The 15,900-nt window shown below is 41.8% G+C and overlaps 1 protein-coding gene across 1 annotated transcript in view; it reads left to right on the top strand.

Moving 5' to 3' along the window:
• Positions 1-15,900, top strand: part of LOC117351828 (ankyrin repeat and KH domain-containing protein 1-like) — a 167,376-nt gene that overhangs the window by 127,012 nt on the left and 24,464 nt on the right. Inside the window, 5 exon segments of the mRNA XM_033927673.1 lie at positions 9-174; positions 377-836; positions 5,351-5,497; positions 10,001-10,150; positions 13,268-14,892. Of these exon segments, the coding sequence (XP_033783564.1) occupies positions 9-174; positions 377-836; positions 5,351-5,497; positions 10,001-10,150; positions 13,268-14,892 (2,548 nt within the window).

Raw genomic sequence — 15,900 nt, 5'->3', positions numbered from 1 at the left:
GCAAATAGTCACGGGAGGAAAGCAGAAAACAAGCTCTTGCAGCTAAAAGAGAAAAAAGAAAGGAGAAGCGGAAGAAAAAAAAAGAGGAGCAGAAAAGAAAACAAGATGACGAGGAAAATAAGCCAACAGAAACCTTTGAGCTACAAGAAGAAGAAGAAACAAATGATGTAGATGGTGAGACAGGAAATAACTTAGATTTGGATTTATGATGTAGAAAATGTTAGCGTCATATGCAACGAGTCATTTTGTAACAGCTTTGGAAATATTTTCAAATCTGTAATTTTATTATAAGCTAGAAATTAGAAATAAAAATATTTTCCTTTTCACTTAATTACTGGGTAAAATGTCTCTCTTCTTCTTTTTTTTTTTTTTTTAGTGGAGGAAGATGTTCCCATAGAGCCTCCAAGTGCAACTACAACCACCACAATTGGTATCTCAGCAACATCCACTACTTTTACAAATGTGTTTGGGAAGAAAAGGGCCAATGTGGTAACTACACCCAGCACGAACCGCAAGAATAAGAAGAATAAAACTAAGGATACATCACAGAATGCGCAAATAATAATGCAAGATCAGCACATGTCTATAGCACAGCAAAGAGCAGATAAAAATAAAATAAATGGTGAGCCTCGAGGTGGTGGTACTTGCACCAGTGGAAACAGTGATTCGGATAACCTGGATAGCACAGATTGCAATAGTGAGAGCAGCAGTGGTGGTAGGAGTCAGGAGTTAAATTTCACTGTGGATTTGAGCTCATCTGGTGACAGGAGATATACCTCACTGCTGCTCCACACTCATGAGAAGCCCAATGTTCTTGCGCCCAAAATTCAGACAAGGTATTTTTAAATTATCTTTATTTTTAATTTGGTAGCTTTCTCATATAATAATTTTGTAGCTTTTTATGTTTCAAGAACTTCTTGTGTTTCTAATTGTTCTAAAAATTACAAGTAGTAAAACTGCTTAGCTCTTAGATAGGCTTTGCTTGTGTCTATGTATTTTCAAAGTAAGAAATGTGTTTTAGCTAGAAACAGATCCTCTCTTGAAATGTAGGGGTTGTACATTTTATAAATGTAAAACAGTTTTGCAAGAAACCTTGAAAACAGAAATGAGATGCATTGTTGGGACAATACAAAAATAATTCAACTGTACAGCATAAGTACCTAGAAATCCTTGATAGGATGAGGGCTATGATGAAATTAGAATCTAAATAGTAGGATTTCCAATGACACTGTAGGTATTTTTAATAAGTATTGTGCTTGATGTAAGACTACTATAAATAGTAGGCATATACCAGATAAATACAAATACCTCCAAAAAGATGAATCTGGCACAAGAAGCAAACCTTTTTTAGAGAGAATGTCCTCAAAATAGAGTCCACAGTATGAAACTTAGGGAGATGACTCAAGAGCAGCAACATGAAACATTTTTTTCCCCACAGAATATGGAATGGCTTCCTGGGGGTAAATGGAGACAAGGTATGAAGCAGGGTGGATAAAAATCAATGATTTTTTTTTTATTATTGGATTTTCATGATTTAAATGTTTGTTTGGGGTTTTTTTTTAAAATAAAATGCGCTTTTGAGGAAAAATCTGTCTAAGGATAGTTTTTTTTTCTGTTTAAAATACAAAATCCAAAACTTATTCATCATGAAATAAGAATTAGTTTTTATTATGTAGTATGGGGGATTGCCTGGATGGGAATGTCTGGAAGGAGTGGAAATGCAGTGGGCAAAACTTGAAAGGAGTAATTGTAAGAGCGACAAACCTTTTTGTGAGGCAAGTCAGTAAACTGAAGAGGAAAAGGTCACTTTGTTTCTCAAAAATAGTAGCTGAGAAGGTAAGAAATAAGAGATTAGCTTTCATAAACTACAAAAGATCACAGAAAGAGGAAGACAGGCAAAAATATCTGGGAAAGTTAAGAGGCTGGTCGTGTAATCAGTAAAGCAAAGATGCAAATGGAAGAAAAAATAGCTGACAAAGTAAAACAGGGAGACAAGACATTTATTTAGATATTTTAGTGATGGGAAGAAGTGCAAAAGTGACACTGTGAGACTCAAAGTTGGGGAGAAATATGTAGAAGCTGATAAAAAGCTGAATTGCTTAACAAATATTTATTCTGTTCACAGCTGAAGTTCTGGGAGCGGGACCGCAGAAAACAAACATGAATAAGGATGGAGGAGTGGTAGTGATTTTTTCAGAGGGTTGTGTTTGTGAGGAACTAGCTAAAATAAAGGTAGACAAAGCGATGGGGCCAGATGGTGCACATCCGAGGGTGCTGAAGGAACTTGGGGAAGTTCTGGTGGCTCCACTGACTGACCTTTTCAATGTGTGTCTAGAGTTGAGAGTGGTACCGGAGGACTGGAGAAGGGCGAATGTGGTTCCTCTCCACAAAAGTGGAAATAAGGAAGTAGGGAATTACAGGCCGGTAAGTTTGACTTCTGTGGTAAGCAAATTAATGGAAACGCTTTTAAAACAAAGAATGGTGAAGTTTCTGGAATCCTGTGGATTACAGGACTGGAGGCAATGTAGATTCACTAGAGGCAGGTCTTGTCGGACAAATCTGATCAATTTCTTTGACTGGGTGACAAGAGAATTGGATAGAGGGAGTGCACTAAATGTGGTGTATTTAGATTTTAGGAAAGCCTTTGACAGTGTTCCACACAGATGTTTAATAAATAAACTGAGTGCCCTTGGGATGGGTCCCAAAGTGATGGGCTAGGTCAAGAACTGATTTGAGTAGAAGGTGACAGAGGGTAGTGATCAATAGAGATCGCTCTGAGGAAAGGGATGTTTCCAGTGATGTGCCTCAAGATTATGTTCTTGGGCCCGTACTTTTTAACATTTTTATAAACAATATTATTGAAGGGCTATTGGGTAAGATTTGCCTCTTTGTGGATGATACCAAAATTTGCAATAGAGTAGACACCCAGGATGGTGTGAATAACATGAAGAAAGACCTGGCAAAGCTTGAAGAATGGTCTGAAATTTGGCAGCTAAAATTTAATGCTAAGAAATACAAGAAAACCCGAGGGAACGGTACAGTTTAGGGGGTAAAGAACTTATTTGCATGACAGAAAAGAGGGACTTGGGTGAGATTGTATGTGATGATCTTAAGGTGGTCAAACAGGTTGAAAAGGTGATGGCGAAAGCTAGAAGGATATTAGGGTGCATAGGCCAGTAGGAAAAAGGAGGTATTGATGCCCTTGTATAATACTTTGGTGAGACCTCAGAATATTGTGTACAATTTTAGAGACCGTACCTTCAAAAAGATATAAAAAGGATGGAGTCGGTCCAGAGGAAGGATACTAAAATGGTGCGTGGTCTTCGTCATAGGGCTTATGGGGACATACTTAAAGATCTTGATCTGTATACTTTGGAGGAAAGGCGGGAGAGGAGAGGTATGATAGACATTAAAATACCTACGTGATGTAAATGTGCATGACTTGAGTCTCATTTGAAAGGAAGCTCTGGAATGAGAGTAATTACAGAAAGGGTGGTAGATGCATGGAACAGTCTCCTGGAAGAGGTGGTGGAGACAGAGACTATCTGAATTCAAGAAAGCCTGGGATAGGCATGTGGGATCTCTTGAAAAGAGGAAGAGAGAATGGTTACTTCAGATGGGCCATTTGGCCTTTATCTGCCATCATGTTTCTAGGCTATATATTCATGCAGTATTTAAATTTTTTGGTAAATGAATTCCATTAATCCATAATGACACAGACATGATTTAAATAAAGTCTTTCTGACTAGTGATTTAAATCATGATTTTAATCTATTTGATTTAAATGAAATATACCCTGATATGAAGTAGTTCAAAGAAGCCTGGCATAAGCACAGGCAGTGCCCAACTGTAAAAATAAATTAAGGGAAGGCTAGAGATCTGCTTTACTTTCATTGTGCCAGGATGAAAATGGGCAGAGTAGATGTTCTAATAGTCTTTATAATTTATCACATGATTTCATAATGTGTATGTGTATTACAGTTGTATCTAAAGATAATGTTCCATATCGCAGGATGTCAGTAATACATAAATCTATTTCTAGTCATAAAACATTTCACATCCGCTCCGCTCCCTCTATCTTGTTGTATTTAAGTGACCAGTCCTTGAGAAAAGTGATTTCTTCCTCCCTGAGTATACAATTACAAATTGGTTTTCATTTAGGCACACATTGCTCTTGCTTGTTAACACTCTTAACCTATAGATAAAACATTACATATCAACCTAGTTGCAGCTCTTGAGACCACCTTACTAGGATGACCTTAGCTAATGCTAGCTAACATTTTATTTCACTTCTATAATAATTTGATATACCACTTAACTTCAGTGTAACTGAGATGGTTTGCAATTCCAATAAAACATGCAATATACAATAAAATCACATACATACAAAACTAAAAAAATTCCCAACTTTTTCAACGTTTTGTTTTTTCCCTCTTGATTGCTAATCTTCTCATAACCTTTACACATATATCCTTACTCTGTACAAGGAGACAAAATATTTTTCAAAAAACAGTATCTGAACTTTTTCTCCCACATCGTTGAACAGGAAGCACCAACACATACTAGACTCCTAGGACTGTGCAACTGAAAGCACCTACACATACTCCTAATCATACAGCCTTAGATCAGGAAGACAAACAGGAATATACCCCTCCATGTTTCATCAAGAGCAGAGAATGTTCTTCCCTGCTAGTAGTTATGCCCAGCCCATGACAGGATGTAAGCCAGGGCACCATGATCTTGGCAGGTTCAGTAGTCCAGAGGCTGTGAATATTTGCTGATCTTGATGCTTTTTTCACTTCATTCCTGACACCATTGTTGTCCTAGCAGAATGAAGGAACAGTACGTGAGCAATGAGTAGGCTAAGCAAAGAGGGAAGGAGAGGAAGACAGCAGAGATTGAGGATTGGCCACTCATGGTTTAAACCTCTAAACTGCAGCAGGGGATGTAGGGCAAACAAACCAACTAAGCAATCTTCTTGCTGGTGCTCTGCTAAGCGAAAAGGCAGGCCATGGCCTAAGTAACCCACACCATTTGCTGCTTATATACAGGTGGGGAAAAAGGGTAAAGCAAATGTGGGGAGGCAATCTTGCTCTGCCAGCTGTATGTGATCAGGAGATGGCAAAATTAACAGTACACCAGAAGAATTTGCTTCAAAGGCCACATCAGATGTGCAAGCCAGAATTATGGGACACCTGTCCTGGCTTCTTGCTTGTTTTAATTAGAGGAGAGTATGGGTGAAAGTTTTTATGGGCAAAAAGCAGGCTGTTTTCTTTCCTTTGTGAGTCTATAAAAATACTTAAGTCTTTTAAGGAGACACAACTTAATTTGTTTCCTTGTTTGTTTACAGGATTGAAAGTGATATGAATCAAAGTTCTTTACCAGTAAGTTACAAATCTATGTCACTGCCAGTAACATCTTCAAATGGAAAGTTGAACCTCACCAGTCCCAAGAGAGGACAGAAAAGAGAAGATGGATGGAAAGAAGTTGTTAGAAGGTAGGTAGAATCAGTGTTATTTCATAGAGCTATAATTTTGGCTTCAGTAGTTTGAAAACAGTTGAGCCAGTATCTGCCATTCTTAGCCATGTATTAAGCTGAATGCTGACGTCATGGTATTGTAGCTGTATTTTGTGCAATACAGTAGTCTGGACTCTGACCCAACTGGCAAACAAATTGCCGTTGGGGGGAAAAAGTCCCCTGAAACACTAGCAGTAGCGGTCCTGAGCCGCAAACCCCCCCTCCTTCAAGCCCCAAAGAACTAGAAGTGGTGGCAGTCCTGAGCTGCGACCCCAACCTCCCTCAAACCCCAAAGTACCAGCATAGCAGCATCCTGAACCTCAAATCCTCCTTACCTTTCTCCAAGCCCCGAAGCAGCTACAAAACCTTCTCCCTCCCACCCGAAGCAACAGCACTGCAGGGATCCTGAGCCACAAAGCCCTCCTCCCTTCCTCTTCCAAGCACCGAAGCAGCTACAAACCCTCTCCCTCCTGCCCCGAAGCGCCAGCTCAGCAGCAGTCCTAAGCCGCAAATCCCTTCTCCCTTCCTCCTTCAAGCCCATTGGTGGCGGAAGCAGATGGAGGTTCTGAGCCGTGAACTCCCTCACTGACTCCCTCCCTCCCTGATCAGACTGTCTGCTGTAACCTTTACTCCAATATAGCTGTCTGTTAAGTATAACTCATATCATGGTACAGTAGAATCTCAGCTATCTGTCACCCATGGGGATTGGTAGATACTGGATAACTTTTTCTGGTTAATTGAGAGTGTGTTAGCAATCTTGTCCAACACAGTCAATTCCACCCCTACCCCCCGCCCTGAAGCACCAGCATGGCAGCAGCCCTGAACCACAAACCCTCCTCCTCCCCCTCTCAAGCCATGAATTGGCAGAAGCAGGCGGTGGTCCTGAGCTGCGAATCCCCTCTCTTCCTCTCTCTTTTCCTTACTGGAAGCACAGTGGTCAACAGGAGGCAGCCTCAAAACAAATTGCTTGCTGCCAGCTCCGGCAGGGCCTTTCCTCTGACGCGTCACTTCCAGAGGTATGGCAGATAAGCAAGTAACTACTGTATTTAATTAGTAAATTTCCCCAAAAAATATTGTTCAAAATTTTTTCTCTATTAGCATTCTAATATTTTTTTCTGGATTTTTTTTGTGCATGGGGGAGTAGCTTTGGTCTCCAGTGTGAACAGTATTTCCAATCCTGTGCATTGTGTTCCACTTAATTCTTCCAGGCAGTTTTGCTTGCAGAGTAGTTGTCTGTTCCTTATAAAGAAGGTATTTAGAGATGCCTAGTTGCATGGGACTTGATGTCGAATACTTGCACTGAAGTTCTATAGAGCGCTGAGCTTGCAGCAGAAATGGATTTTTAAAATTAAGGCAAACTCAAACAGAATCATTGTGTAAACTTCTGACAGGGCAGATAAAATAGGAACATGAATTGCACCCCAGTTATTTGATATTTGTTGGAAAAACTACTGGAAAATTCTTAATGATTTGAGTAGATAATGTATAGACTAAAAATTGGAACCATATTTTCCCATAAAACTTGTGAATTCAGCCCAATTTCAAACTTGGATCTGTTTTTCTACTCAAGTCAAGACAGATTGCACTCCCCAATGCTCCCTACCCTTAAAAATAAATTGAAAAGTGTGCATTTAGTATGACACGAGTGCATTTCCCTTTCCTCCATTTTGTACTCATGCATGTTTGTTCAAGGACTGGGTATGAAAAGTTGTGGTAATGTATCATAAGACAATGAAAGGAGCTGTGAAAGGCTTGTTTGTGTCTGTTCTTTGTGTCTATATTTGTACAGATAGACTAACATATCCCTAAAACAACAAAACAGTTAACAAATGTTTCTCAAGAAATATTGAGCAGTGACCTCAAGATGTCTGTACCATATTCTTAAACCATGCCAAAATGCAAGCTCCTTCATCGGATTGTTCTTGTGATGTGTGCTCAAAAAAGATCTTCCTGAAAGCCATAGAAAAGGGTACACTACCTCCCCTATCCCACCCCCTTTTCTTTTAAAAGTATAGTAATGCCTTTGCACGTAAAGAGCTAAACAAGAAATTCTGTAGAATCTGTGCATTAAACAGAGACCGTCCTACTGGTCCTAGACAAAGACGGGGAAAAAATTTCTCCCTGTCCCCTTGAGCGCGGTCCTCTCCCCGTAACCTTGGTCTCCGTCCACACAAGCCTCGAATAATTTTATACTGAACTTAATATTCTGTACAATTGTCATTTTATAAATCAAAGTTCTGGCTGCCGAACTAGAGGAAGAGATCCTCAGCTGGCAGGGCTTTGTTTATAAATGTTTATCAACACAACTAAATACTACTTTTATCCTAAAGCAAAAAAAAAAAAAAAATGAAATAGAAATTTTTTTCTACCTTTGTCTGGTTTCTGCTTTCCTCATCTTCTCGCCATTCTATTCCTTCCATCCACTGTCTGTCTTCTCTCTGCCTCTTCCATATGTCATCTGCTCTGTTTGTACGCCTCTACCAGAAACTGTCTGCCTCTCCCTTCCATCTCTCTCTCTCCAACCCCCCCACCCCACCCCATTGGTCTGGCACCCATCTTCTTCTCTCTGCTCCCCCCATAGTCTGGCATCTGTCTTCTTCCTTTCCCTCCCCAAGGTGGTTTTTAGCATCTCCTCCTTTCCTCCCCTCAGATCTGGTATCTGTCTCCCCAATCCAGCATGTGCCCTTTTTTCTTTATCCCCACCTTCCATCTAGTATGTGCTCCCCTGTCTCCTCCCCACTTCTCTTCAGCATCTGTTCGACTCTCTCCCCTACCCCCTTTCCTTCAGCATCTTCTCCCCTCTCTCTTACTTACTAATATGCAGCGTCTGCTCCTCCCTCCCTTCCCCCTCTCTCTACTTCCTTCCAGTGTATTCCCCTTTCTCTCTCCTCCCCATTTCCCTTCAGCGTCTGTTCCTCTCTCCCCTCCCCCCTCTCTTTCCACTTCTTTTCAGAACCCTTCGTGTGATCCAGCAGCCCCCTCACTCACTCCCAATCGCCCTGGTTCCAGGCATCTCCCTCCCTCCCTCCCTCCCTCCTTCCTCTCACCTTCACTGGCAATTTTCTCAAGTCACGTGCAGCTGTTCTGAAACTTCTCCTCTGATGCATCTTCCTGTTTCCGGTTGCGTCAGAGGAGAAGTTTCAGGCAGCTGTGCATGACTTGTGAAAATGCTTGTGCTGCTCGGAGATACAACAATGAAAATTGCCAGCAAAGGTGAGAGGAGGGAGGGAGATGCCCAGACTGCAGCGATCGGGAGGGAGGGGGCTGCTGGACTGCTAAGTCGGGAGGGGTGAATGGCTTTGTTCCCATACTCACTGCAACCATTCTTTTCTCCTCTCCATTTCGGCGGGTAACAGTCACCGTGTCATTCTCTAACTGGTCCACACTTGGTTATCAGATTGAGAGGGAGCTCTCAAATGTTCCTTAGAAGATCTGAGGGATCTTGCTGAAACATAACTGGATTAGTAGCTATTAGGTAATGTGGAACTTTTTTTTTTTTTTTTTTTAATTTACTGATACTAGTCCAGATGGACAATAAGTTATTTTCCACATGAACAAACAGGGAGGAGCAGGATTTTACTTCCTGTGTCAAGTAACAGGCTGTGGAACTGGGTCACCTCAATTTGGAGCTGTTGAGGAGAGTGGGGCGTAGTGGTTAGAGCTACAGGTACTTGGAGGGCCACAGAAAAAAATAGTTAATGTCTTATTAAAGAAATGACAATTTTGCATGAGGAAAAACTCTTTATAGTTTATAAATATTTCCTTTTGGCTAAGTCTTAATAATATTGTAATTTATAGTTGAAGAGACATATGATCAAGAAACTGTTTTATTTTACTTTTGTCATTATGATAAACATACCGAGGGCCTCAAAATAGTACCTAGCGGGCCACACAGGGAAAATGCTTGAAGTACCTGTATGTAAACTGTGGTTGTATAACTACAATAAGGTGGTGTACAAGTTCCAGTCCCTTTTCCTTCCCCCATTGGGTAAGTTGAGCTGTGTCCTACAGCTATATAAATGGTTTTGCAGGAGAAACATGGTCCCAGAGGAGAAGGCCAAGGAACTTAATGAACTTCAGTACTGAATTATAAAAGGACAGCTTCTTTGAATTATGTGGCTCTGAACCGGATTCATAAATACATGTGCCTGTAAGAAGAATGACCAATTCTTTTGCTATCATTTGTGCTTAATTTTTGATGGTTGTCGGCAAATTTTACAAAGGGCAATTGGGTTTTGGTTTTCTTTTCCTTCCCTTGATCCATGCTTATAAGGGGCCACTGAAATGTTCTCAGCCCAACCAAGAAGAGAATGATGCGAAGCCATAAAACTTACAAGTTATTCCACACTTTTCTTAACACTTCATTTCAGAGATATGAAATAAAAAGTGTTTCATGTTGCTGTTTACAGTTCCTCTGTAGCATCAGTTTTCAATAATTACAGCATTTCCTCTCTAAACCTTGGAATCGTTTGCATATTACAGGTCAAAAAAATTGTCGGTGCCTGCTTCTGTTGTATCCAGAATAATGGGACGAGGTGGTTGTAACATAACAGCAATTCAGGATGTTACTGGTGCTCACATTGATGTAGATAAACAAAAAGACAAAAATGGGGAGAGGATGATCACAATAAGGTATGTGGTTAGAAAATTAAGTGTTCAGTTTGTGAATGAATAAAAAAAGTTAAAATGCAGGTATTTTTGAATCACGAACTGATTGTTTAGAGTAGATGCCATGTACATTATTATTTCCAGACACTATTCTGACTTGTGTGTGGTTATCAGAACTGAAAACTTATAGTGCTTAATTATATTGCCTGAGAGCTTAAGAACTAGAAATAGAAGGAACCAAACTCATATTTATAAACAACCCTTCCCAGCATCAAGGAATGGCTAAAGTGCACTATACAGTGGTACCTCGGTTTACGAGTGCACCGGTTTGCGAGTGTTTTGCAAGACGAGCAAAACATTCGCAAAATCGGCACCTCGGAAACCGAGCACGCTTCGATTTGCGAGCACCCCCCCTACGAACCGGCACCCTCCCCCCCGCGATCTGGCCCCCCCCCCCCCCCCGCCGCGACCTGGGGTCCCCCCAACCCACCCGAACCCTCTTCTTACTTTTCTGTAGCCTCCGCAGCGGCACCAGCACCAGTATGTCCTGTGCGTGGTGCCGGTGCCTGAAGATCTGCTTTCTGTGCTGGGCCTTGAGAGTTCACGTTCGACGTGAACTCTCAGGCCTTGCACAGGAAGCAGATCTTCAGGCACCGGCACCACGCACAGGACGTGCTGGTGCCGGTGCCGCTGCGGAGGCTACAGAAAAGTAAGAAGAGGGTTTGGGTGGGTTGGGGGGACCTCAGGTCGCGGCGGGGGGGTGCCTGATGGTGGCGAGGGGTGCCTGATCGCGGGGGGGGGGGGGGGAAGGGTGCCGGTTCGCGGGGGGGGGGGGGAGAGCAGCGCTGCTGGCCTCGGCGGGGGGGGGGGGGGGGGGTGGAAACATATCAAAGCAAGTTTCCCTTACTTCCTATGGGGAAACTTGCTTTGATATACGAGCATTTTGGATTACGAGCATGCTCCTGGAACGGATTATGCTCGTAATCCAAGGTACCACTGTATAACATAAATAAAGGGAGCATAGTTCAAATTTACTTATGATTTAGTTGTAGTAGTAGTATGGTCCTGCCAGTCTATCTAGAAAGACGGCCAGAGTTGTACCTGCTACTCTGTACAGGTTATCCCTCTGTACTTTTTTTCTCCCTTTTTTAAATTTTGTGCGAGTTATTTGTTTTACTTTTAGTCCACCTTCTTCCCAGTAATATAGTAAATGACAACAAATAAAGACCAAAAATCAGTTTTTGTGTACTCCAATTTTACCAAAGGTGGAGAAAGGATAAATATCAATTACAAAAAACCCCAAACCAAACAAAATTAAACAAAACTCAAATATATAATGTGAACATATTTATTTTGTGGCAAGACTACATTGCATACACAATTCTCTTGTCGGTTCTCTATTTCTAATCATTAGATTTTATAAATATCAAATTATTTTAATTGTATATCAAATTATCACTAACCCTTCAATTCGAAATAAGCTTCAATGACAAGCAAATGCACTTTGGAATAAGATTGTAAAGCTTTCCTACAACTTTTATATTTCAAAGATAGTTTTGTCATTGATCCTCATTTTGAAATGTATTTTAAAATAAAAAGGTAAAATATAGCTTAGTGATAAGTATAGAATTTAAAAAAAAAATTCTATTTAAAAAAGTGTGATAAGACCTAGCAGAGACCTGACTGAGGGCCACATTATCTAAGCTCCGACATCACGGTAAAAAAATACCATGGTGGGAGTGATTTTTGTTTTACTAGCGATTCTCAGCACAGTAGCATGCAAATTATATGCATGCTATGTGTGCGTAAAATCACCAGTAAAGGGAGAGGAAGAGCTTTGCTCAGAAGAAAAATCAATAGCACAGTTCCTCCTACCGGCTTGCCTGTCAAAAATAAAAAAGCAGCCACTGCTCTCCCTACTTGAACCAGCGAGCATGCGCACAAGAGCTGTGCCTATAACCTCCCCCCCTACCCCACCCACACAGCAAGCTTCTCCCCCCCTCCCTGACAGCCCCCACCACACAAGCCTGGTGATCTACTGGGCCATCCCCCAAACCCCTGGCAGCAGTCTCCCCCCCCTAAACAGTTCCTACAGCCCCCCACCACATAAGTCTAGTGGTCTAATGGGCCGTTCCCCCTCCCCTCGTACCTTTTTAGAAGATCGGTAGGAGGAAGCTTACTTTCTCCCTCCCACCAGCAGGCCCGCCTCTTCAAAATGATGGGAGGGGCTGTAGGTGCCTGGACCAGTCAGTCTTAGATCCCTCCCTACCAGTGCATCCTAGGATGCATCGTGAAGGGCAAGGCCCACCATTTTGAAGATGCGGGCCTGCCAGCAGGAGAGTGTGAGCTTCCCCTCCTCTCCTGCTGATCTTCTAAAAAGGTACGAGGGAGTTTGGAGGGGGGGATGGCCCACTAAACCACCAGGCTTGTGTGGTGGGGGGATGTGGGAGACTGTTGGGCTGGGTGGGCTACTAGACCACCAGACACAAGAGCTGCACCCATTGAAAAAAGCCTGCAGCAAGGGTGGGAAGCATGGGATGAGGGTCGGCAGCAAGGATGGGGCAGGCACTAGACTACCAGACCATTTTTGGGCTACAAGGAATCAGGGCTGATGGAAGTTCTGAGCTGCTTTATTTTCGTGTCAGTGCCTGAGCCAATCAACACTCAGGCACTGACAGGAAAGTAAGGCTAAGATAGCTCAGACTCTACTGGTAAATAGCCCAGATTCCTTGTAAATGGAGTGGCGTTCCTTTTTAAGAATCGCCCAGACAGGTCATTTTAATTTTAATGACATCTTTAAACTACAGTTTTAATATTAATGACCTCATTGTGTACTTCATTTGCATAGTACAATCGGAGGCTGCTAGAAAGCGCAAAACCCCCATGGTGAACTGTTTTAATAATCTGGAGGTAAAATAAGTACATTTAACGATGGTTTAGAGTCGTCAAATGCACGGTGACTTTAAAGAATTGGCTTCTGAGACAATTGCAAATGTCATGTAATTTTGCCATAATATGAGCACTAATATGGTCATTTGTTTGGGAGCAGGTAGACCAGCACTAAGAATCCTTTGTTACATTTCTATCTGACCATAGATTTTATTTTGCACAAATTTATGTGCGTGTTATTTTATATTTCAGAGGTGGTACTGAATCAACTAGATACGCAGTGCAACTCATCAATGCCCTTATCCAAGATCCTGCCAAGGAACTAGAAGATTTAATTCCTAAAAATCATATCCGAACCCCTGCCAGCAAAATGACGTCTGTCGGTGCAAATTCATCTGGAGCTGGTATCGCATCTGCTTCAAATAAATCTTTTCCTTTAGGGACACCACCTATGGCATCTTCACAATCTGCAACACTGTCTACTTTCCAGCCTACCAACAGACCTAACAAGAATGTTTCAACAAATGTGCGGTCTCCTTTCCCAGTGTCTCTTCCGTTGGCTTATTCCCATCCCCATTTTGCTTTGTTGGCTGCACAAACTATGCAACAGATTCGGCATCCTCGCTTACCTATGGCTCAGTTTGGAGGAAACTTTACTCCTTCTCCCAGCACTTGGGGACCATTTCCTGTGAGGCCAGTTAGCCCAGGCAGCACAAATAGCTCTCCAAAACATAATGGTACAAGTCGCCCAGGTAACCAAAGTGGAAACATATTACAGCATGAGTGTACCAGCTCAGCCACTGCTAATTGTCCGATCACTGTGTCCTCCATAGCTCCTGTTGCTCCACCTCTGTGTGTGACACATAGTCCAACTGCTTCGTCTGTCAGAAAGCAGCTGTTTGCCTGTATTCCTAAGACAAATACTTTGGCAACAGTGACCTCAACTGCGACCAGCACCTGCACCACTATGCCTTCAGGTTCTTCTGCACCTACAAACAGTGGACAAATTTCCACAGCACTTCTACCTTCCAGTGCTCCGCAAACACAGCAACTTCCTGCACATAAAAGTGAATCCTTCCCAACATCTAAAGAGAAGGTATCCATGTCGGAGCAATCGAGCAATCTGTGTGCACAAACCTCTGCTTCAAGCAGCTTGAATATGTCTACCAGCAACAATTCTGAAGTCATAGAAACGCGGTCATCAGTCAGTCCTCCTTCGGTAAATATTTTGCAGGAAGAAGTGCTAACATCCAGTATTTCAGATATTAGTCCACCTTTGTCCATGCCTTTTGTGTCCCATTCAGAACCTGCTCCCACAAGTTTAGCATCAGCTAGACAAGCTACTGTAACATCAGGGACAGATACACAAGACAACTGTAACTTACCTCAGCAAGCTGCTCCAACACCTCGAGTTTCCCATAGAATTCAGCCAAGAGGTACATTTTATCCAGTGATACCAAATGCAGCCCCGCATCAAGATCCTCAGCCTGTTTTTGTTACAAACCCAGTTTCTTTAACATCTCAAGATTCACTTAAACAGGGTCCACCTACCGCAGTGCATCTTTCGTCGGTCATGAATATTATGAACAGTTCCCAAATGCACATTAGCCCAGCAAACAAACAATTGCCTCCTACTTTTGGTCCTGCAGCACTTTTTAATCACTTCAGCAGTCTCTTTGATAATCAGGTGCCAGCACATCAAGGCTGGGGAAACTGTCCACTCTCTTCAAGAACAGCGGCAGATCAAGCTTTCAACGTTCAGTCTGCATTTCTCGGTAGCTCTGTGCTTGGACATTTAGAAAATGTACATCCTTCTGATAGTTCCAAGGCACCTGGATTCAGACCACCATCCCAAAGAGTTTCTACTAGTCCAGTAGGTAAGACACAAGTTTTGAAAGAAAAATATTTAACCTTTGTTGAGCTATTAATTTTGTTAAGATTCTGCTAGAAAGTTTTTCATTTCCTGATAAAATGGCACCTTGGCAGAAAACTATAAGTGGTTGTCCCTGTACTGTAACTATTACTACCCAAGTTGTTGCAGTTACATGCTCTGAAGTAGAGTGCCCAATTTGGTAATCCATAAACTATGAAAAGTGAAACTTAAATCTCAGCATTGTGATGATCTACCTGATGAAACTCAAAGCCAGGTAGTTTATTAGGATTTTATATACCGCCTATCAAGGTTATCTAAGCGGTTTTTACAATCAGGTACTCAAGCATGTTCCCTCTCTGTCCCGGTGGGCTCACAATCTATGTAATGTAGCAATACTGTAAAAGAAATAACTAAAATGAAACCATAAAATTGTTTTCTTAGAAGCATTTTACTTTATATTAATGAAGAATAAACAAGATTATTTAAGTGTTAAGTATATCATATTAAAAATTCCAGCTAGAAAAAGACCAGGTAGTTCATCCAGTGTGCCTGGTTTCTGCTGCTTTGGTTGGGTTTTTTAAATTTTTGTTCCGCCTTTGATATGAGAAAACAAAACCACAAGCTTAAACCAGCATATCCCCCAACCCCTCTTCTATTTTTACACTGATTCTCAGCCATGGATTTACTGCTGCCCTCCGGATTTGTTTTGTGTGTGTCCAAAGATTCTTTATGGCTGGCTTCATTGATAGGATGTTTTAGGTATTAGGAATTAAAACTCAGGCTTCCCTCCAGGTTTTGCCACCGAGTTTTATAATCACACTGCTACCAAAATTTGTGAGGCTGCTGTCCAGAAACATCTGGCATTGCCTTGCTTACTGATAGTTTTAACCATGGCTACTCCTTGCAGGCTGCCTCAGCCTTCTTGAAGGCCTAATAGTCTTACCATTGCTGTTACGTTGTGATTGCAGTCCCATGTCGTTTACCCCAGTATTAGACTGTAACTAACATCCTA

This window comes from Geotrypetes seraphini, chromosome 18 (assembly GCF_902459505.1).
Source record: "Geotrypetes seraphini chromosome 18, aGeoSer1.1, whole genome shotgun sequence".
In the NCBI taxonomy this organism is placed as follows: Eukaryota; Metazoa; Chordata; class Amphibia; order Gymnophiona; family Dermophiidae; genus Geotrypetes; species Geotrypetes seraphini.
The sequence above is the reverse complement of the archived record's forward strand: the minus strand, read 5'-3'. Positions and strand labels throughout refer to the sequence as shown.